At 51.5% G+C, this 21,994-nt stretch overlaps 1 protein-coding gene across 4 annotated transcripts; it reads right to left on the bottom strand.

The window, feature by feature from the left end:
* Positions 1-6,310: 6,310 nt before the first annotated feature.
* Positions 6,311-15,370, bottom strand: DNAJB5 (DnaJ heat shock protein family (Hsp40) member B5). 4 transcript variants are annotated; one of them, XM_009188589.3, is made up of 5 exons: positions 14,911-15,370; positions 13,926-14,067; positions 11,303-11,547; positions 7,879-8,480; positions 6,311-7,718 (listed from the first exon to the last, which is right to left on the bottom strand). In XM_009188589.3, exons 1-5 carry the CDS (start codon positions 15,071-15,073, stop codon positions 7,485-7,487), a joined length of 1,386 nt encoding a protein of 461 aa, XP_009186853.1. In that variant the 5' UTR covers positions 15,074-15,370; the 3' UTR covers positions 6,311-7,484. The 4 variants fall into 4 exon arrangements, with proteins under 4 accessions (XP_009186853.1, XP_021783105.1, XP_009186855.1 ...); XM_021927413.2 differs by having other exon boundaries at positions 6,314-7,718; positions 13,926-14,239; positions 14,911-14,992; XM_009188591.4 differs by lacking the exon at positions 13,926-14,067 and adding an exon at positions 14,127-14,239 and having other exon boundaries at positions 6,314-7,718; positions 14,911-14,992.
* Between the last annotated feature and the right edge of the window lie 6,624 nt (positions 15,371-21,994).

Raw genomic sequence — 21,994 nt, 5'->3', positions numbered from 1 at the left:
CCTCTCCATATTTGTCTCTTAGTTTTTGATATCTTTCTATGTCAGGTTTGATCTGCTTGGTCAACCAATAATACTAGTGTAACTCGGAAGTGGCATAATGTAAAAATCCCAGATTGGAGTTTTTCCTCTTGTTTTTCCTCTCCCATCTTTCTGTATCTTTTCTCATATTCTTTGTCTGAACATTCTTTTTTTTTTCTCCTTCCTGCAATTCCCATTTGAAATGAGCCTTATTAGCTTCCCAGTTTGCAGGTAGTTTTAAGTCTTTTGTTGTCCTCCATAACTTCTTGGTGACTTAATTTTCAAGCTTCAGTCTACTTCAGGTGCAGCTCCCAGAATTTGTGCAGTCTTGGTTCATGCTTCTAAGTGGCCAGCTCCTTAGCTGCTGTGAGAGCCTACCTCTCCATGCTGTCCGTTGACACCTTCTCAGCCATAGTCTCAGCTGTCCTATGGCAGTGCTTTTCTCCATACTCTTCCTCCAACTCCCCATTTTGATACACAGTTTTGCTAGGCAGACTTTTTTCTCTTGTACTCTGAGTATGCCCATCCCCTGCCTTCTCCATGGTTCCTGATGACAAATCAGCTGTTAATCTTATTGAGGATCCCTTGTATGTGACAAGTCATTTTTCTCTTCCCTCTTTCAAGATGCTCTTTTTGTCTTTGTCTTTGACAGTTTGATTATGATGTGTTTAGGTATGGATCTCTTGCTGTTTATCCTGCTTGGAGCTCCTCGAGCTTTTTGGGTGTGTAGATTAATATAATTTGGGAAGTTTTCAAACATTATTTCTTTAAATATTTATGCCTTCTCTTTCTCTTCTCTTTCTCAGGCTTTTGTTATTTATTTTTATGTTCTTATACTTGAGGGTGTTCCACAGGTTTTATAGGTTTTGTTCATTTTTCATCATTCTTTTTTCTTTCTGTTTCTCAAATTGGATAATCTCAGTTGACCTAGCTTCAAGTTTACAGATTTTTGTTCTGCTTTCTCAACTCTGCTCTTGAGCTCCTATCAAATTTTTCATTTCAGTTATAATACATTTCAACCCTAGGGTTTCTATTTGGTTATTTAAAAAAGTAATTTCTACGTCCTTATTGATAAGTTCTATTGAGTGAGCCATTATTTCCACACTTCTGTTAAGTTTTTTAGTCTTTTTTTTTTTTTTTTTTTTTTTTTGCAGCAGGTTCTCACTTTGTCATCCAGGCTGGAGCACAGTGGTATGAATATGGCTCATGGCTCATTGCAGTCTCAACCTTCTGGGCTCACGCCATCTTCCCATCTTAGACTCCTGTGTAGCTGGGACCACAGGCAGGTACCACCATTCCCTGCTAATTATTTCATTCTATTTGTAGAGATGGGGTCCTGCCATGTCACCCAGGCCAGTCTCGAAATCCTGGCCTCAAGCAATTCACCTGCCTCAGCCTCCCAAAGCACCAGGATTACAGAGTGAGCCACTGCTTGGCCTAGACAAAGTTTTTCTTCATTGTTTTAAAAACAAATTTTAAATAGTAGATTTAGCTAGGCACAGTGGCTCACACCTGTAATCCTAGCACTTTGGGAGCCTGAGGCGGGGGGATTGCTTGAAGCCAGGAGTTTGAGACCAACCTGGGCAACATAGTGAGACCCTGCCTCTATAAATATTTTTTTCAAAGCTGACTTATAGTCTTTTTAGTAAATCTAATGTTTGGGATTCCCCAGGGTCACTTTTTGTTGATTGCTTTTTTCCCCTCATGTGTGTATATAGGCCATTCTCTTTTTTTCTTTGCATGTCTTATAGTTGTTATTGAAAACTGGACATTTAGAATAGTATAATGTGGTATTTCTGGAAATTAGATTCCCCCTTCCCTCCAAGCTTTGTTGTTGCTATTTGTCATTGTTGTTGTTTGCTCGTGTAGTGACTTTAATAATTCTGTAAATTCTGTATTTTTGTTGTTGTATGTGGCCCCTGAAGTGTCTGCTTGACTAGCTTAGCTAAAGACTGGACAGATGTTTCATTAAATGATTTCACCCAATGAGTCTCCCATCTTTGCTAGAGGGGTATACATGTATATTTTTCTGGAACTATTTTAGAACCACTTGCTGGCATACAGGATAACATAGGCTCCCAACCACTGTGGAGCACCAAAGACAAACCAGAGCAGCTGCACATCCTCAGCAGCTCCCAAATTCAAAAATCTTGGGGGATGGAGCCATCTCTCCTGGAGTCTCACCAGTGAGGCCCTGGTGGCTACTGTCCTGGTTTCTGGTGATTATTTTCCACTGGAGTCTCTCTTTGTTTTAGTCAGTAGAATCTCTAATGCCCACTTTCACTTTCTGGTTTAAATACAGGCTAAAGGTTCTCCACTGCTCCCCCAGCTCCAAACTCTCTTTCATCCCAGCACCTACCTTGGGCCCACCTTCAATCCTCATTCCTGCTCCTATTACTTTCTTCTTCACCCCAGATTAAGGCTTCTGGGGTATCCTTTCCTAGGACCCAGAATGAGGTATAGTCTCTCACCCCAACTGAAGCTCAACATTTGTTGAAAATTTCTAGCTTTTACTCTCTCTAATTTAGAGATCTTAGGAAGCATTTTGTCTTCCAACTCCCAACCTTGTTCGGTACAGCCTGGCCTCCCAGGACTATGGGCCATTTTCTATTCTTCCTAGAGAATTTCCTATAAGCAATAGTATTTGGAACCAACTAGAGCACCGCTTTTTGGAAGAGCCTCATGTAGCACTAGTGAGTCCTGGCCTAGAGGATGCAAGAGCTTTTGGTGCTGATGCAGCCTCAGGGCAAATAACAGACACATCTCAGTTAAGGAACAATCATAGATTCTTACAGCCCTCGAGGTATTTATGGGTCAAGGCAGTGAGAGTCTAAGGAAGAATTGATTGGGCACCTAAGAAGCTTCCATATGAGGGGCCCCCGCCAGGTTTCAGAATGACCTAGGGAAGAGTCTGAGGCATAGCCTGAGAAACAGTCCCAAAGGTAACCTATTAAGGCGTTCAGAAAGCTACCTAGTAGGGGTTTTGGGGGCTGATTCATCAGAGGAGACCAAAAAAAATGACTTGTTGAATCACTCAAGGAGTGGGTCAGGAAACGACTTATAAATGCATTCAAGAGAGAACCTAGACTGGAAGCAACTGGAAAACACCCTGAAAGTTCACTTGGGCAGGTGGCCTATATATGTGTATTGTTCATGGCTTGCTGACAGTGATATACCACTCCCTTCTGGGAAGTCCTATAGCTGCTTGAAAACTGGAAATTTGGCACTCTTAGTGCAGGAACACTGCCTAAATACTTCTTGGAAGCTTTCCTTTCTTGATGCAGGTGCTACACAGGCACTAGAAGCCTAAGTGGTATGGTTTTGAGCATGGCAGAGATAGAGTTTACCTCTTTAAAGTCTCTGAATCCATAAAACTTAAGGTGATAGAGACCAAATCATGGCTCCTTTCCCAAGTCCACCTTTATCCCTCAGCCACCCATGTTTCAGGGATGGCTAAATTGAGGTTGCGTAGCTCCTTGAAAGAAACAGACAGGTCAGGAGATAAGCTAATCACAAGGAATTCAGCCCCCACCCTGGAGAGTCCTTGCCTCCTCAACTGTAAGCAAGGAAGTCCAGAGGACCCTAGTTCAAGGACAGCAAACCAACTTTTTAGCTCCTTTTGCCCTCTCCATGGACAAGTCATGTCAGAGTGGGACTTTGAGGGCCAAGAGAGGCAATCCAGAGTCACTTCAAGTCAGACAAAGGCAGGACATACCCAACGGATGAGAGTGGAGTTGTATCCCAACAGACTCTGGCCATGGAGGAGCAGTGCCTGGAGGCAGAAGGGGCTCACCACAGAGCATAGCATCTTTTTGGAGTTTTTTCTTTAGGAAAAAGATATCGGAGATTAGGAATTTCTTTAAGAGCCAAAGAGGCCAGGGAGGTAGGAATTCCAAAGAGACTTCAGTTCCTAAGCCACAACGGGAAGATGTCCAGGAGATAAATGCCCATCTGAGTAGTCAAGGGGCTCCAGTGACTAAGGAGTACTCCCCAGCCAGGAATGTTGGTTGCCCAAGATCCAGGATGGCCAAGCCTTAAAGAGGATATTACTGTCATACAAGATGAGCAAATGATTGTCATAGTACTATCATTACAAAATCACACACACACATACACACACACACCTACTATAAAAACATTCAGGGGCTTATCAATGTGAGAAAAAAGACCACAACTCCTCAGGACCAGATTGAACTAGTCTCTCCCACAGCTCTTTTACTGTCTTGACTTTTCCACAGCTCTGTGCACGCTTCAGTGTCTCTAGGGGTGGTTACACAGGCATTACAATAGCAGAAATTCCTCACGCGGCCTCTAAGAAGGGTAAGGTTCAAATTGCAGGTAAGGTTACAGTCAGCCTTAGGACTTTCCCATTGAAGCGTTCCTTGCCCCAGATAGCCTTGCTTCTAGGCTCTCAAAATCCTATCCCTGGCCGAGCGCGGTGCCTCACATCTGTAATCCCAGCACTTTGGGAGGCCAAGGCGGGCGGATCACCTGAGGTCAGGAGTTCAAGACCAGGCTGGCCAACATAGTGAAAACCCGTGCCTACTAAAAAATACAAAAATTAGCCGGGTGTGGTGGTGGGCGCCTATAATCCCAGCTACTTAGGAGGCTGAGGCCAGAGAATCGCTTGAACCTGGGAGGCGGAGGTTGCAGTGAGCCAAGATCGTGCCATTGCACTCCAGCCTGGGTGACAAGAGTGAACTCTGTCTTAAAAAAAAAAAAAAAAAAAAAATCTTATCCCCAGAGTGTGCTCAGCAGGACATGATAATTTCCCAGGTCTTTTATGTCCACACAGAGGCCAAAGGGAGCAGTCTGGCCCAGCAGACCAGAATCCCAAATCTTCAGGCCCTAGGAAAAATCCCAGACAAGAATTTAGCCACAAGTCAGGAGAGAGGCTACCCTAGGAGCCCGAAAGGAGGAGAGCATTGAGTAGGGGATGTAGGGTGGGGGTGTCTCCCTGCTCAGGCCAGGGGATTAGCACATACCCTTGTGAGCAAGACCCTCTGGTTTCTGCACATTTCCTCCTTTCAAAGGAGGTACAAAAGTACCTCAGGTGAAAGGATGAGGAGCTTTTGTTCAGTGTCTTTACTGTGGGAAAAAAGCCAGTTAGTGTCAGCTTCAGCCAGACCCAGCTGAAGGCAGTGCTGTCTGGATAGTACTGGGGACACTGGCACTCAGGAGGGCATGACTGTCATGGCCTGATCCTGGAGAAGATGTAGGATTCATGCTCAGAGGAAAGTCAGCCCCAGGAGGACGTCCAGGGTTAGGCAGAGCCTGCAGATGGGCGTTTCTGCAACTACAGGGCTCCTTTCTACCCAGATCGCAGGAAAGGGACAAGTGCCCCCTCATGCAGCCACCACTCAGGTCCTCAGGGCCAGTTGTGTCAGTAGACATGGGCAGGTCAGAGGGCAGGACAGACATCCCCAGATAACTGTGAGATTCAAGGATTTGCAGCTGTGTTCAATGCTTCCCAGGGAGTCTGTGTCCATAGCCAGGCCTCACCAGCATGGGCCAAGGAGGCCAGGTACTTCTGGCTACCCTCTCCAATGGCCAGGCTCTGTCTTCGGGGATGTGTCTCTTCTAGTTAGCCAGAAAGTCCTTCAGCCTCGCCAGGAGCAGTGGCTCATGTCTGTAATCCTAGCACTTTGGGAGACCAAGGCAGGCAGATCACTTGAAGTCAAGAGTTTGAGACCAGCCTGGGCAACATGGTGAAACCCCATCTCTACCAAAAATACAAAAATTAGCCGGGTGTGGTGGCGCATGCCTGTAATCCCAGCTACTCAGGAGCCTGAGGCAGGAGAATCGCTTGAACCTAGGAGATGGAGGCTGCAATGAACCAAGATCACATCACTGCACTCCAGCCTGGGCGACAGAGCAAGACTCCATCTCAAAAAAAAAAAAAAAAAAAAGTCCTCCATCCCCTCCTAGAAGATAAATTTTCTCCTAGAAGGAAAATTTATCTGACTCAGAGAAAATTTAGACAAGAAGAGAAAATATATTTGTTTTCATGCTAGAGCATCTGAAGACAATGGTCTCTGTCTCTCATGAGCAGGGATATTTTTCCTTCCCAAATAGATGTTTCCTCTAATAGCTGGGTGGTACTTTCTGTCTGTGCTGTGCTTGGAGCATATGTTTTAGAAATCCCAGGAGGCTTAGAGGAAGGCAGGGGTCAGCTTCAGCTTATACTGAGGGCCTGCTTGGGCTTCTCAACGGTGACCAGAGCCCGGGAGGGAGGGTGACAGTGGCCCTCCTCACCCACCCCCATCCCTGGTTTGTTGCTCCTGCTCAGATGCCATATTTTTAAAATACTTTATTTTTTACATAATACTGTCATTACAAAAAAATACAAAAAAACTACTATAAAAACATTCAGGGGCTTGTCAAAGTGAGAAAACCTAAAGACCCCACCCCAGGATCTGGCTGAAGCAGCCTTCCCCCAGCTCCTTCACTATGACCTTTATACAACTGTGGGGGTGGGGCGGGATCACACAGGCATGAAAGGGCTGGAAATTCCCCACACAGCCTCCAAGGGTAAGAAATAAGTAGCTTCACATATCACAAAAGTGGGATTTGGAAGTTTGGGGGTGGCTAGGCCCTGAGTTCAGAGGTGTGGGGAAAAACCTGTGACCCTGAATCTCTTGGTGGGGAATAGCTGCCACCTGACCCCAAAGCCCTTTCCCTTCCTAATGAAGGCTGGGACATGGGCCCTGCCCCCAACCTCTTAGCCTTAATACCTCAGGCCCCATTCCCTGCCCTCCACCCTTGAACACTCCTGAGAGCAGCAGGGAGGATAGAACCTCCAGCTCTGCGGGTGTAGGCAGGGCAGCTGTTGTGGAGGCTGCTGAGGAGCTCACCACCCTGCTCCAGATGAAAAGTGTCTCGTGCTCAAGTCCCTGTTCACAGGTTGTGAACCTTCCCTTCTTATCCCCTCTCCTCTCTCCCAGAGAGGCACAGACAGCTCTAGGTGAGTGCTTCTTGTGCATGAATATGTGTGCCATAACCTCGGACACTGTGGACCTGGGGGTGGGGCTGAGAAAGCAATGTCCTTTCTATTCTCTTCTGCCCCCAACAGCAGGAAGCCAAAGGGAAGGGAGGGGACTGGTATTAGCAAAGCTGAGGGGAGAAGGACATGCTATGTACAGGCATGGATAAGGAATCTCTACATATCTTCAAGTAGCACTCAGGTCACTCTCCAGCCACTGCAGTGGAAACTGGATTCAAAGCTAGTGACATGAACATTGACCCCTGGCCTGGGCTAGCTCTCCCCACCTCCCTCCCACTCCCCCCAGGCAGCCCAGCTCTGAAAGGGTCAGGGACAGGAACATTTTCCTGAAAACCAGTGGCTTTTTTTTGCATTTTAGAAAAAAGTTGCCAGTGTCCAGTGGACATCAAGCTGGGTGCACATTGAGTGGAAGTGAGTGTTGGGGGTATTGCTGTGGTAGGCTCTGGACTGGCTGGGGCAGAGCCTAGGAACAGGGTAGGTGCTGCTTAAGGATCTGTCTTGTCTGTGGTGTTAATCTGTCTGGGAAGCGAACTTTGAACTCAACAATGAGGTCTCCCCGCTGAGTTGGCACTTTGGGGAAGGGAAGGCCCTCCCCACGGAGTCTCTTCACGGTGCCTGGTTTGATGACATCATTGCAGGGCAAAGGGATCACTCGGCCGTCGATGGTGGGAATGTTCACAGTGCAGCCACACAGCGCCTGGGGAAGACGAAGCAGAAAGTGAGGAAAAGGTGGGGCAAGGTGAGTGGGAAGGAAGGAAATAGATTGAGTGGGGAAAGAATGTGCCAGCTGGCAGGAAGAGGGGGAATGTCCCCACCATCTCCCCAGCACACACACACACAGCCTGACTAGGCCCCACCTCCTTGAGGCTGATCAGGGCACTGTAGAGCACGTTGGTGCCATCTCGACGGAAGTGTGCATGGGGCTTGTCTTTGAGCACAAAGACGATGTCAGCAGGGATGTTGTCAGGTGTGGCGTCACCCTCTTTGGGGAAGGTGATCTTGGTGCCTTCCTTCCAGCCGCGCTTGATGACTATGTGCAGGATCTTGTCCTCGGTGCGCACAGTTCGCCCATCAGGGTTGAGGCGACGCCTTGTGATCTTCATGCGCTTGGTGGAGCCATGGTAGATCTCCTCCAGGGACACCCGCAGCTCATGCACCACTGGGGGATCCTGCACCTTGCGCCGAGGGTACAGTGGTTCTGGCGCTCGCCTCGGACCCCTACTCAGCCCATTGAAGCCAAAACGGCCGAAAGCACCAAATGGGTCCTCATCTTCATCCACATCCATGTCATCTGGGTCAAAGCCACTGAAGGGCCGAGTGGAGCGGCTGCTGGCAAAGAAGATATCGAAGGGGTTGGAGCCACCAAAGAAGGAGGCAAAGGTGGCATGGGGGTCCCCATGAAAGGTGTAGTGAAAGGAGCCACTGGAGCCACCTGATGTGCCACCGCCGGTCTTCAGGCCTAGAGGGGAGGAGAAGTTAGGGGCAGTGTGGCTCATCCTGGCCCCACCCCAGTGTCTTCCCCCTGCCCTCTAGCTCCCAGTTCACAGGCCTAGAGAAAGAGGCAACATTTAAATCCCACAGAGCGGGCCAGGCTAATAGAGTAAGAAAGGCTTCTGGCAAGATTATTTTCCATTCCTAATTATATATTTAATAACAATGCACAACTTGAGATTCAAAGAGGTTGGCTTACCCAATAGGTGGAAAAGCCAGGACTAGAGGACTTAGAGGATGTGACTTCCAGTCCTGTAATCTTTTCCACATACTCATGGTCCAAAGGTGTCTCAAAAAGCTTTGAATGACTAGCCTGGTATCACATTACAAGTCATACCTGGTTCCCAAATCTTTGCTTATCTCCAAAGACATACAGGACAAGGGGCAATCAGACAGGATGTGACCACAGAGGGGGCTGGTAAGTGAACAGTCGTAAATAGGGTAGGGATGCAACCCAGGAGGAAGACCACTTTCACTCTGCTTCTAGCAATATTTCCTCTTTCCCTGACTCCTGCTCAAATGGGAAATCAGGAGGCCTTAAAAAGTGGGGAAGCTCATTAGCTTGGAGATGAAGAGATATTTTTCTAGAAAAAAATTTCAAATGCTTTGTTCCCACACTCTGCTCGGTGTTACACAACTTTAGGGAGTGTCATTCACACATTGTACAGACATAGACTACAATGGGAATGGAGCTCCCTGGAGTTATACAACAGCGAACTCCATATCCCACACCTAATGTTGAGCAACCAAAATGCATGAATGGGCTGGCACGTGGCAGGTGGTGACCTTAGCTGCTCTCTCTGTCGGGTCCTAAGGGGCTCAGATTCCTGGAGGCAGCTTTCTTGCAGAGGAGGAGGTGCTGGCGGTAGTGGGGGATGGGGGGAGAGGGTTCACACTGAAAACTGCTCTGGAATATGGAGACTATGGATGGGATCTAGGCTAGGAAAGAGACCCTTCTCTTTGAGGCCATTTATCTAGAATTTCAACTGATCATGGAGATCTGAGCCTAAATTAGCCTCTTATTTCCTGGAACCACAAGGGCAGATTTGAGTTTCACTAGAGAGGACAAGTGGCAGACGGTTCAGGGACTTGTGGCAGCTGCCTCTTCACCCCTCCCCCAAGACCTAGGATCTCTTCTTTCCTTCTATCGAGGGGCTGATTATCAAGCAAGTGTCAGCAGCCTGGCAGAGCTTGGTGAGAGAGGGAGGGAGGGAGGGAGGCTGGACCGATGATGAAGGGAAGGGGTAATTCTCTCTATAGGGATTTCTGTTCTTCCACTGCTACCCCCTTTCAAGCTGGGAGCAACTTGTCCCTTGCTGGAGCTGCACACGGAGTCTGTGTGTATAACTGCTCTATAATAGATGGCTGCTGGGGATTGGGCAGGGTGGACAGAAATATAACCAACATTTCTAAGCTGCTTCTCCCTCCCCAGGTCATGGAGGTCCCCTTAAGGCCATGCCGCATCCTCAGGGGTCCTCCTGGGATGGGGTTCTGCATCAGAACCTGGCGTCTGGACCCCTTCACTTAGGCAGAAGGGGTGAAGTATCTCCGGGGAGCTCTCCCAGCTCCTGCCTTCTTTCTAAACAAAGGTGAGGCTGAATGGAGGAATGGGTGCAATTCCAAGACAGGTCACATGGTGGCATGGTGTCTGCACTGCTTCCCTCTTTCCCACTCCTATCCCTCCCATTGCTCCATGCCAGAGAGAAAAATGTCTTAGCTGCAAGAATACTGGGGGTGCCAGCCGGTATCTGGTGAATCTGGGAGTTGGCACGTCTAGGAGGTAGGCAGGAAGAATGGAAGGAACCGGCAGCATGGAGAATACGAAGAGGGAGTTGGGAGGACGAGGGTGCACAGAGGGGCATGGAACACAAGGCCAGGAGGAGGGGAAGAAAATAACCTTCTTATCTACATATGATTAACCCATTTAGTTTTGAGGATAGAATGGGGAGGGTGAAGAGGAGGAGAATGTGAAAGAAAGGTGGATTCTGTTGGGGAGGAAGGACAGTTCTTCCCAGGAAGGAGAGTCCTCAGCGTGACAATGTCTCTTAATATAGCCTGACAGGTGCCTGTGGCTGGCGGGTGGCAGGCAGCCCTGAGGGGCAGGCCCAGAATTAGCAGCTACATCATGGCCGTGGGATGTGCTGGGAGGGGCCTCCCTCTCAGAGGCTTTATTTGGGCCTTTCCTGCCTCCCACCCCATGGCCACCAGCTACCTCAGGGAAGGGGGAAGATGCCAGCAGCAGTTCCCCTTCCACCCTTGGATCCCTGCCACTTCCTCTGGGAGGCAAAGCTCCACCTCTGTTCTGCTGGCCAGAAGCAGGCAGGACTGGGGGAAAGAAGGGGAAAACCATTTCTGCTCAGAGCTCTGGTAGTTAATTCCCAGGCTGCTTAAGGGCCAGACTTTTATGCTGATGAATGTAAATGCTCTGTCCTCAGAGAGCCACACACTCCCTCTCCCCAACCTTCCCCATCAGCCAATGAAGCAGCAGAGACTTCAGGCAGGACTAATAAGGCTGGGAAGGAAAGAAGGGCGGGGAAGGCCTCTGGCTCTTGCTTCAGACCTCTCTAAGGCCTGAACCCAAGGAGGGAGGGAGCATAGAGAGGCGGGGAGAACTAGGGTGAGCTGAGCTGGGTAGTGGGTGGGCTCCTGTCTCCTCTGGGTGGCAGTGCTGGAAACCCGTGCCACCCTCACCCCTCCACAGCCTCCAGTTCCCTGCTACACAAACTGGTGCACCCAGGACCTCTACCAAGCAGAGGGGTCCGGGATTGGGCTAGAGTGCTGCCCTCTTACCTTCCTCCCCATACTGGTCATACAGGCCCCGTTTCTTGGGGTCACTCAGCACATCATAGGCCTCTGCAATCTCCTTAAACTTCTCCTCAGCGTTGGGTTCTTTATTCTTGTCTGGGTGGTACTTCAAGGCCATCTTCCGGTAGGCTTTCTTGATCTCATCCTCATTAGCCCCGGATGGGATCCCAAGAATCTTGTAATAATCTTTTCCCATCACAGCCACTGGACCAGCACTGGTCTCCTTGTTTCTGAAAGAAACCCAGGGCCAAGACTTGATGCCTTCTCCTCTTCTGCCCCAGCCCTGTTCCTGATGATCTTGCAATCCCTAAATGACTCCCTGGGTAACCTTCAGCAGGTCATGCCTGTTCTGTGGGCCTGTATCCCCCCCATCTGTAAAATGAAAGGTTTGGACTAGATGATCTCTTCCGGCTCTGACATTCTAGAATTCTGTGATTCCGTCCTCACCTCCTGGGTTTTCCCAGCAGGAAAATGAAGGTTGTGGCCCACTCTTGGGGCTAGGCGGAGGCCCTGGTCCTTGGGCCAGTCTGAGGACCCCTCAGAGAGGCCCTGCTGAGTGAGGTGGCACCATGGACTGAGCGACCCACACACAGGAGCTGGCGAAGGTCAGTGTAACGGGTGAGGTCACCTGAGCATCGTGGTCTCCTACGCCACACCTCAGGCATGGTGCCCAGGCTGAGGGCAGCTGGGGCAGTGGCCCAGGACTGGGAACAGGCCTGGGTCTTCCGCCAGCTGTCCTGGCCAGCCAGACTGAGTCAGGGAATGGGTGTCTGGAGTCCTCTCTGCCATTGGAGACCCCAGGCCTCCCCGCCCCCACCCCCTGAAGATGCTAAGCCTCACGTGTGACTCAGATCACAGGGTGACTCACAGCCTTTGGAAACTGCTGTTTCCAACTCCCTCATTAGCAGGGGGTGCGATACTGTCCTTCCCCCAACCAGGGCAACGGTTCCCTTATTTCCCAGCGTCTACACACAAAACTGTGAGGGTTGTGCCGCCTAAGCACCAGTGTGAGTGAACAAAAGCATCCTGGGGACAGGACTTTTTAAACCCCAGCTGTTAGGAGACAATTGGGCACTAACCAACCACCATTTCCTTAATACTCTCCTAGCCCCACCCCGCGCCCCAGTCCGCCCTGCGGTTTAGGATCTGGCCCAGTGTCAGATCCATATTCCTCTGAGTCCCTTTTAAGGTGGGTGCAGGAGCATTTGTTTTAAGAGAAACGCACAACCCAAATTCTTCCATTCCAGTCTCCCTCCATCGGTGTGTCTGTGGTGGATATCAGGGGAAGGGGGACTTTCCTGTAGCTAGAGCTCTCTGGGGGAATGGCCAGAAACCATTCTCAGCCCTTCTGAGACTTGGCCAACCCCTGCCAAAGCCAGGAGAACCAGAGTCTTTCTAGCAATGTCCTAGGCTGGCAGCCACAGCTGAGACCTGCCTTTCTGCCTCTGACTGCTTCACAGAAGGGAGGTGTACAGGGTGTCCTGGCAGGAGTGAGGGCTGTAACCGGGTAAGGGGGAGGTGCCCAAGGCCCCAGGTGGGCAGGGACAATGGCCCTCACTTCTGCCCCCATAGGCTCTGCTGCAGGTGGTTGGGTTGACTCATGGTTCTGGGAGTCACCTTTCTCTGACGAAGAAAAGGCTCAACAAAGGCGGGTACTCCCCCATCACCCCCCACCAGCATATCACGTCTGTGGGGGAGATGTAGAGGGGGGATTGGGAGAGGCAGAGAAGAAAGAGCACCCTGGGCGGGGGGAGCAGCCATTTTCAGAAATGGCAGCAAAAGCCGTCTGAGAGGGAGCTGGGGGTGGTCTGCCATTTCTGCCTCAACCCACACCTTCTTCTCCCTGGGACTGGGAAGGAACCCTAGCACACCAAGAGGGTGCCCCCAGAGAACTACAGCAGCTTCCAGGCAGAGGGCCAGTGGAACAGTTCACCAACCACCCACCTCCTTTTCCTGTCCCTGCGTTACCTCCGCACCCGGCCAGCTTCCTCCCTGGTACCCACCTGCTAGCTGCTCTAGGCCCATACATCTCTTGCCTCCACAGATACAGGGCAAGCTCTTTCAGGATCTGCCTCCTTTTTCTACTTCTGCTTTCCTCCCTCCTTCCCTTCCCCCCTACCCACAGGCCACGTGTTGGAATGACAAAGGAGCCCCATGGCATGGCACTGCCTTTGATGGAGAAGAATGAGGAGGATGTTAAGGTAGAGGCAGGAAGGAAAAATGGGGAGAAAATGGCAAGGGGGACTGCTGAGGTACAGGGAGGGGAGATGGCTGATACCGAAAATGATGTACTGATGGAGGGGGATGAGTGACAAGTGGAAATGGCTGAGGTGGAAAATGGGTTAATGATGGGTTGAAAGGGAGGAATGTAGAGAGTTGAAATATTGGAGGAAATGTCTGTGGAAAATGGATACCTGAAGGGTTTGAGATAAGAGGAATGATAAGGGGTGCAATTCATTCAAATTGTAGGTGAGGCAGGAGAGGGGTCCCTGTATGTCACGGAGGGGATGAGGATGAGGTGGAGGAAGCAGGAAGGAAATGGAAGGGATGGCCGTGTGGAGGGTTTGACTGGGTATGGGTATGAGTGCCCTTCTCCGGAGGGACTTACCGAAACTTTACAAACCCATTCAGCGTCCACGCTCGAAGTTTTAAGGGCTCCAGCTGAATTTTAAACATCAAGCTGGCTAAGAAGTCTTCTCCCCAGGAGTGTGGGAAGCTCCGGAAAGCTCCTCGGGCCTGTAGTGGGGGTGCTGCTGGGGGTGGGCAGGAGAGCACTGTGCGCTTAAACATGCCCAGCCAAGCCCCTCACCTCTGATCGCTCCACCGGAGCCGGCCTGAAGTGCTGCAGCTCTGGAAGCCACCTCCTCGGACTCTCAGAGGCGCGTGCCCAGCAAGGCCTGTCTGGCGCAGCAGGTGCCGGACCTGATCCCCAGGTGTGGAGAGTGAAGGGAGAGGACCCGTGGCCACCTGCTCTCAGGTGCAGCAGTGTCTGGCTGGCTGTGAGCGGCTGTATGGCAGCGTGTCAGTGAGGCTGGGAGTGCAAGCGTGTGTTTGTGAGTGGCAGCGTGTGTACCTGTGACAGGTGTGATTGTGAGGGCCCGAGAGGCAGTGAGCTCCTGTCGCCTCTCCCTGGGGAGGACCCGACCCCAATCCCCAAGAACCTACTCAATGAAGTCACTGACGGGAGTCTCCTCCCTCGCGGATGGGCGGGGCAGAGCGGAGCTCGGCCGGGACAAAAGGCGCGGCGAGGAGAGGAGGGGAGGGGGCTCGGGCGGGGGAGGGTGGTCGGTGATGTCACCCGTTCTGGCTGACTGGCCTGCTCACAGACGCCTCCGTCCCACAGAACCCAATCTGGTCCGGTCCGACCCGACCCTCCCCTCCCCTCCCCTCCCCTCCCCGGCTCAGACGCTGGCTGCCCCCTGTAACAGCCAAACCCGGGTCGAGGACTCCGAGCACCCTGCAGACCCCAGGGCCCGCACCCCCACGGCAGCAGAGCCTACGGGCCCTCAGTGTCCCAACCCCCCAACACCAGGAGCCCTGGCTTCGCGACGCCCCGCTCCCGGGACCCCCGAGTCCTGGCTCGGCGCCCTCACCGGTGAGGAGCTGCGGGCGCTGCCGTGGTCCGTGAGACAGCCGCTGCCCCCTCCCCCGGCTCCGGCTCCGCCGCCTCCACCCGGGACAGGAGTCGCCTGCCCGCCGGCCGCCGACAGCGGGACCGGGAGCCCGCCCCCACGGCTCCGCCTCCGCGCCGCCCATTGAACCGCCTTCCCGTCACTCAGTTCAGCCTCTGCTGTGATTGGGCAATTTTCAACAAGCGGCCTGGTGATAGCCGCCCATCCTCCGCCCCTGTCACCCGGCCACACGCGCACACATTCCAGGCAGTGATTGGTATGGATCTGATTGGCGCCCTCTGGGATCACTCAACCACGCCTCTTTGCCATCTTGTCGTGCCATTGGTGAAAAAGACAGAGGGCGGCAACGCCACTCGGCCTTTGATTTCATTGGTTCGTGCCTGAGACTCAGACCCGAGCCCGGGGCAACTATATTAGTCCAATCTCCGGGTTGAGAAGGTGGGACGTACTGGCCACTGCTCGAATCCCAGGAGAACCTTCTGGAACCCTTGCGACGTCAAAGGCAGCCTTAAAGGAAAACTGTACCCACCAGTTGGCCGTGCGGCCGTGCATTCTTTTCTTTCTTCATTGGGGGCAAGGGGGAGAGAACAGTGCACTCTGGGAGGTGTAGTCCCTGGACCGGGGCCAAAAGGTCAGCGCTTCTTACTCGCCTTTCAGCCAACGGTGTAGCCACCTCGAGCTGACCTAATTTAGCTTTACCTTACCCTGACCCCGCGGTGGCCTGACGTGACCTAACGGAATCTCTAACAGACCCCACGGATGCCGGGTTTCAGAGCCCTCTGGACCTCTTCCCTGAGGGAAACGGATGGCTCTGCCCAGACCGGCGCCTCCAGGAGTCTCCCCCGCCCACCCTCTGTACAGCCCCTCATCCTCGCGCCCCTCCTCAGCGACCCCGCGGTGCCCATTTCAGTCCCCTTTCTAATCAGTCTCTCATCCTGCTTCCCCCTGGAGTGCCTGTGTTTTAGCCCTTTCCTTCTTGGCCCTCAATGATCTCCTGTCTTCCTTCCCGCAGTGATCCGTTTTATCCTATTCTTGGTTCTTTCTTTACACCCCCGATCTCCTATCCTAGATCTCCCCTTTAATCTTTCATCTCACTCCCCAAGATCCCCTTCCTTACCCTCAGAATCTCTAGTCTCCCCCACCCCCCATTAAGTCATTAGATCTCAGCCCCAGTGTCCCCAATGCAGGGAGCAGGCGGGGCTGCGGAGGCGGTCGCCGGCGGAAGCCGCCACTCCAGCAGACACGGTGCCTGGCGCCCACGTCACTGTCTCCCAGGCCCATCTGTGCTCGAGGGAGCGGGGGTGGGGAGGGAGTAATTTGGGGGTGAAGTCGGGGAAGAGTGCTGGGGGACTGACGATAAAGGAAGGGTCAGGCCAGAAGCTCTCCTTTACTTCTTTCTTTCCTATTTTCCAGAGACAGAGTTTGGACACCCATGAGGTCTTGCTAGAAACTGCGGCTTGAGTACCTGGGCCAAGAGCAGAGCAGGGAGGGGGCCAGGGTCCTGGGGTCAGTTCTGCAGATTCTTCACTACCTGTCTTCGTGCCAGGAGTCACTATGGGGCTCCCAAGGGTAAAGGGGCATGAGGTGTGAAGGAAGAAAGAGACTTGGGGTGAGAGGAGGATGGAGAGGAAGTGGGGTTGGGGGCCAGGAGGGGAGCAGAGATGGGTGATGAATGTGGGGGAATGAGGAGCATGAGGAATTTGGGGAAATGGGGTTGAGGGAGGGGAGGTAGGGAGAGGGAGTGGTGAGAGGATGGGGAGATGGGGTGAGGGGGATGAGGAGGGGAGGGGCATGGGGCAGATGAGAGATAGGGTGGGAGTAAGGAGGGCAGAGGAAAGAAAGGCTGGGGAGGGGCGGGGAGTCAGGGTGGGGGATGAGGAAAGGGGTGAGCAACGAAAGGATGAGGCACAGAGATGGGGTGAGGAGGAGTGAGGAAGGGGGAGGGTAGGGAGGAGGGATGGACTAGTGTGACACAGAGATGGGTGAGGTGGGGTGAGGGGCCCTGCACCACTGCTGGCTCCTCAGATCTGGGGGCTCTCTCTCTCCCACCTCCAGACTTGTGGGGCCCAGGCTGTGGGTGGCTCTCCTTCTTCCTATTCCAGTTCTGTCTCTTTTGCCTCCCCCAACCTTCCCTGTGCCAACACGGAGGCAGAGAGTTTAGTCACCAGCCTTTACCTGGCCCCTGCTAATGCTAAAGTGTAGGCTCGGACCTTTGAGGGTGCGGGACTGTGGCTTTAGGTGTTGGTGGCACGGACTCCACTGTTTGCCTAGTCCGCAGTTCCTGCCCTCAGTCCCATTGTCCTGGGTGTCAAGTGTGTGTGGTGCTCGGTGTGGCATGGACCGTGGCAGTGTGGTCTGGAGTCTATGCACCTTGTGAGCTTACACGCCACACTGGCACCTCATCTCCTTTGTAAATGGGGATTGGTGCCTCAGGGGGTTGTTGAGAGGGTTAATTAAGGTAACACAGGTAGTGCACTTAGTTCTGAGCTGGGCATGTAGTTTATACCCAACCAATGGTTAACTTGGTTAACTCAACCAAGTTAACCATTACTCTACATGTTCACAGATGCTGGGAGTGTGAGTGCATCTGTAAATCTGTGAGTCTGATTGGGAGTTATTTATAGTGTGGTACTGGTAATGTGATTTGTGAGTGGATCTGTGCAGTTATTTTTGTGTGGTGGTGTGCCTGATTCTGTTATATGTTGTAGGTATATGATTTTGGGTCAGTGTACATGTGTGAGTAAATGACTGTGCGGGCATGTGTCTACATGACAAAGAGTGGATGAGGTATGTGGCCGCTGACACATTGACACCATGTCTGCCAGCGTATGCACGCATCTGCGATCATGCCAGTGCCAAACGCCCCCACTCACCCTCCCTCCCCTTGGAGACGTCATAACCCTAGGTGTCCCTCATTTCCTCACCCTGAGGGAACCGGAACCCGTGGGCAGGGGTGGGGGTGGGTGCCAGTGAGGAGGTGTTTTAGACAGAGGCACATGTTCCCTCCCAGACTGTATAGGGAAGGGAGCCCCTATCCTGCTCACATCCCAAAGGCTGCAGAGGAAGTGCCCCCAGCCTGTTTTCAGTTCCCTGTCTTGTCACCATGGTAGCGGTTGCCAGGGGTTCCCATGGTTGCTAAGATCTGGGTGTGGGAGGCTGCCAGGCCCTGTTGCCAGTAGAAACAGAGAATCCTGTGGGGAAGGAAGACTACCCTCACAACTGCCAGCTCTCTGCAGTGACAGAACTGGCCCTTGGGCCACTTCTCTCCCCCAGTTGTACCTATGATATGTATGTGGTAGTACTAGTGTGTGTGTGGGAGCAGAAGCGGGGGCTTTACAGGAAACCAAGACTAGAATAATGGGATACTAGAATACTGAGGAAAAGGGGGCTCCTTGGCCTAGCCATCACCATCCTTGAAGTTGGGAGGGCCTTACGAATTAGTGACTACCCCCCATCTCTACTAAAATACAAAAAAAAAAAAAAAAAAAAAAAAAAAGCCAGGTGTTGTGGCGCGTACCTGTAATCTCAGCTACTCAAGAGGCTGAGGCAAGAGAATCGCTTGTACCCAGGAGGCAGAGGTTGCAGTGATCCGAGATCGCGCCACTGCACTCCAGCCTGGTTGACAGAGTGAGACGAGACTCCCTCTCAAAAAAAAAAAAAAAAAAAAGAGTGACTATCTCTTTCTGTCCCCTGTCCCTCATACCTCTCCCCTGGGCAGTCTCCCTGTTTGTTCTTGAGTTCTCCAGTGACTCGGTACTCATTACCTGATGCTTTCTCCTGGGCGTAGGAATGCCACATTGACCCATCACCTTGGCTGCAGACGGCCTCTCTCCTGTGATCAGACTCTGAGCGTCTCACCTGATACATGCTTCATGCTGACACCCAGGCCCAGACTTTGGTCCTACGCTGAATCCCAACTTTGACCTCAGCCTGAGACACAACCTGGTTATTGTCCTGGTAGAAACAGTTCCCCAAGTCCAGCCTCTGCCCAAACCCTCCTCCTAGACCTGGCTGAGCCCTAATTTTGATTAAAAATACTTGAATTTGGCCGGGCGCGGTGGCGCAAGCCTGTAATCCCAGCACTTTGGGAGGCCGAGACGGGCGGATCACGAGGTCAGGAGATCGAGACCATCCTGGCTAACACGGTGAAACCCCGTCTCTACTAAAAAAAATACAAAAAAAAAAAACTAGCCGGGGGAGGTGGCGGCGCCTGTAGTCCCAGCTAACTCGGGAGGCTGAGGCAGGAGAATGGCGTGAACCCGGGAGGTGGAGCTTGCAGTGAGCTGAGATGGCGCCACTGCACTCCAGCCTGGGTGACAGAGCGAGACTCCGTCTCAAAAAACCAAACAAACAAAAAACTTGAATTCATCTTCAGATTCAGTTCTGATCCTATACTGAACTAACTGAACACTCCGGGATCTAACTCCGTGATATTCGCTGGTGTCTCCCTGCGTGTTCTGAACCTATGGCTGACCAGCACCAAAAGGGTTCAGAGGGGTGATTTCCTGCCTTGGGATGAGAGCGCAATGTTAGGGATAACCAGCAGAGGGCGCGCAACATCAGGTTCTAGAGGCAAGCGCCCAAGAGCCCACCTGTGAACTAAAAAAATTAAAGTTCTCGATTTTGAGGCCAAAACTTTGGGTTTATGTGGGTTCTTACAGTCATGAATCTTCTCCTCCTGGCTCACCTGGGCTTAGCACCGGGTATGCACAGAATGTGCTTAACTGTTTATTGGCATCTCAGGTCTCAAGAGGACTGAAGTCACCCCACCCCGAAATCAGCATTTCTGTCACATGCTTAATACAGCTCCACTGCCTTTCCTGGTAACCAGTTATGTTTGGTCCTATTGAGCATAAATCTGCCTCTCCATAGTGTTCACATTTCATCTTAGCCCTGTCCTTGAGACCACACTGACCTCATTGGCCCATCTGCCAAACGTCACCATCTGCATCCTTCAAATCTGCTTCTCTCCAGGACCCATTCCTTCATGGGTTCATCCCCTGCCTTTCTCAGTTCTACCCACTAAGATCATGTTCGCCTGAGTGGGTTTCAGTTTGTGGTGCCCAGTTATGATTAGCTTTTTCCAGGAGAGCTGGTGCAGGGTACAAATGAGCCGACCTGCCTCCCTCCTCTGACTCTGAACTTCTTTCCACATAGGCTCAGATTACGTCAGTGTGTGTGTGTGTGTGTGTGTGTGTTTGTTGTTTTGTTTTTCTTTTGAGACAGAGTCTTGCCCTGTTGCCTAGGCTGGAGTGCAATGGCGTGATCTTGGCTCACTGCAACCTTTGCCTCCTGGGTTCAAGCAATTCTTCTGCCTCAGCCTCCTGAGTAGCTGGAACTACAGGTGTGCACCACCACACCTGGCTAATTTTTGCATTTTTAGTAGAGACAGGGTTTCACCATGTTGGCCAAGCTTGTCTTGAACTCCTGACCTCAGGAGATCCACCTGCTTCGGCCTCCCTAAGTGCTGGGATTACAGGCGTGAGCCACCACACCTGGCCCACCAGTTTATTTTTTGGCAGCCACCTCATACTGTTCACCTATACCGAGTTAAGGCTCTTTTCTCACTGAGCTGCTAAATCACCTCTTGTTCATTTGTACTTGTTATAATTTTGAATGGAGAGCTGTATTCATTTTAAACAAAGATACTTGAAATAAAATAAAAAAATTTGTTTGCAATACATTCTCAATTTTAGGATACTCTTTGGGCTTGGAAATCTCTGTACTTGATGTTCACTCAAAGGTGGGACAAGGAGGGACTGAAGGTCCTCAGCTGGCTTGGCTGTGACTTCAGCACTTTGGACAGAGGCAATCACGGTACCCACCACCCCACCATCCAGCTATGCCTGGGACTGTGGGAGGGTGAAGATGATACACTCACAGCTTTCAGCTGGAGCAGAAATCCTTTCTACTTACCCAGTGCCTTACAGTCTGTAAAGCTCTCTCCTCTTACAAAAATCTTTCCTCAATTAACCAGCCCAGGAGGCTGACAAGACAGGGACTGTCCTACAGATTTTACAGTTGAGGAAACTGAGGTTCAGCAAAGTCAACCTCCAAGAAACCCTTAGACAGGGTGGGGTGGGAGAGAGCACTACTCCATGTTTAGCAAATTTAGCAGCCATTGATTCTTTTAAGGAATGACTCTCCCCAGGGAGAAAGAGGAAATGCATTTGAACCAGAGCAGGACAGGATGAGTGGAGGTTTGTGTAGAATCAAGACCCCGGCCAGTCCTGGGAGCAAGTGGCAGTTGATGGGAGGAACAGTCCTCAGAGGGTCTAAAGCTCCAGCCAGGACTGCTGAACTGAGGGCAGGGAAACCTTATTCATTCGGGCCCACAGATACCCAGCCTTTATGCCTCTTTTTCTGTCCCAATGCTTAGCTTTACTGAGCCTGGAGACAAGGACAAAGGGCTGGTGGGATGTCATTAATCTGCTCTCAGTCTGGTGGACCCCATGGGAAGACTTCAGGGAGGAGAGGTGTGGGAGCCACATGAGTGGGTGGGGTGAATTGTGCAGTGGTAAGAAATCCGTGCCATGGATACAGGCCTGGTTACCTGTCGTGTCTATTCCCAGGGTGGAGAGGGGAGATGCTGGCTTACACAGCAGTGGTTCCTTTGAGGTAAGCTTTGACAGGAAGCACAACAAAGTGGCTAAGAGCATGCCCTCTGAAGGCAAACTGCCTGGTTCCCCTACTTCCTGTGTGGTTGTGTAACCTTGGGAAACATGGGGTCTCTGTTCCTCATTTTTCTCACCTGCAATAAAAATCTCATAGGGTTATTGTGAAGATTAGTGACTCTATGCAAAGCACTGCCAAGTGCATAGTAAGTGCTCAAAAAATGTTAGAGATGACTTGTACTTGGGATCTTCTCTGGTTTTGGAGGTAGAGTATTGGCCTCTGATCCATAGCCTAGAAATGCTTTCTCACCTATAGGTACTGGCTCTGTTCTCACCAGATAAAAAGGATGAATGAGGATCCCATAGTCCTCCAAATGGCATCTCCAATCTTAACTTTCCCAACCCTATCATATTACATTAAAGCAATTTGT

Source organism: Papio anubis, chromosome 13 (genome assembly GCF_008728515.1).
Source record: "Papio anubis isolate 15944 chromosome 13, Panubis1.0, whole genome shotgun sequence".
Classification (NCBI taxonomy): Eukaryota; Metazoa; Chordata; class Mammalia; order Primates; family Cercopithecidae; genus Papio; species Papio anubis.
This window is presented reverse-complemented; position numbering and strand designations above follow the sequence as displayed.

What these genes read in the sequence shown, in the direction of transcription:
- DNAJB5 (XM_009188589.3), bottom strand. Translation starts at nt 15,073, where the DNA reads ATGGGCGGCGCGGAGGCGGAGCCGTGGGGGCGGGCTCCCGGTCCCGCT. An exon ending in AATGGGTTTGTAAAGTTTCG is followed by an intron (nt 11,548 to 13,925) that starts GTAAGTCCCTCC and finishes GGTTTCTTTCAG; the next exon opens with AAACAAGGAGACCAGTGCTG. An exon ending in TGACCAGTATGGGGAGGAAG is followed by an intron (nt 8,481 to 11,302) that starts GTAAGAGGGCAG and finishes CCTCCCCTCTAG; the next exon opens with GCCTGAAGACCGGCGGTGGC.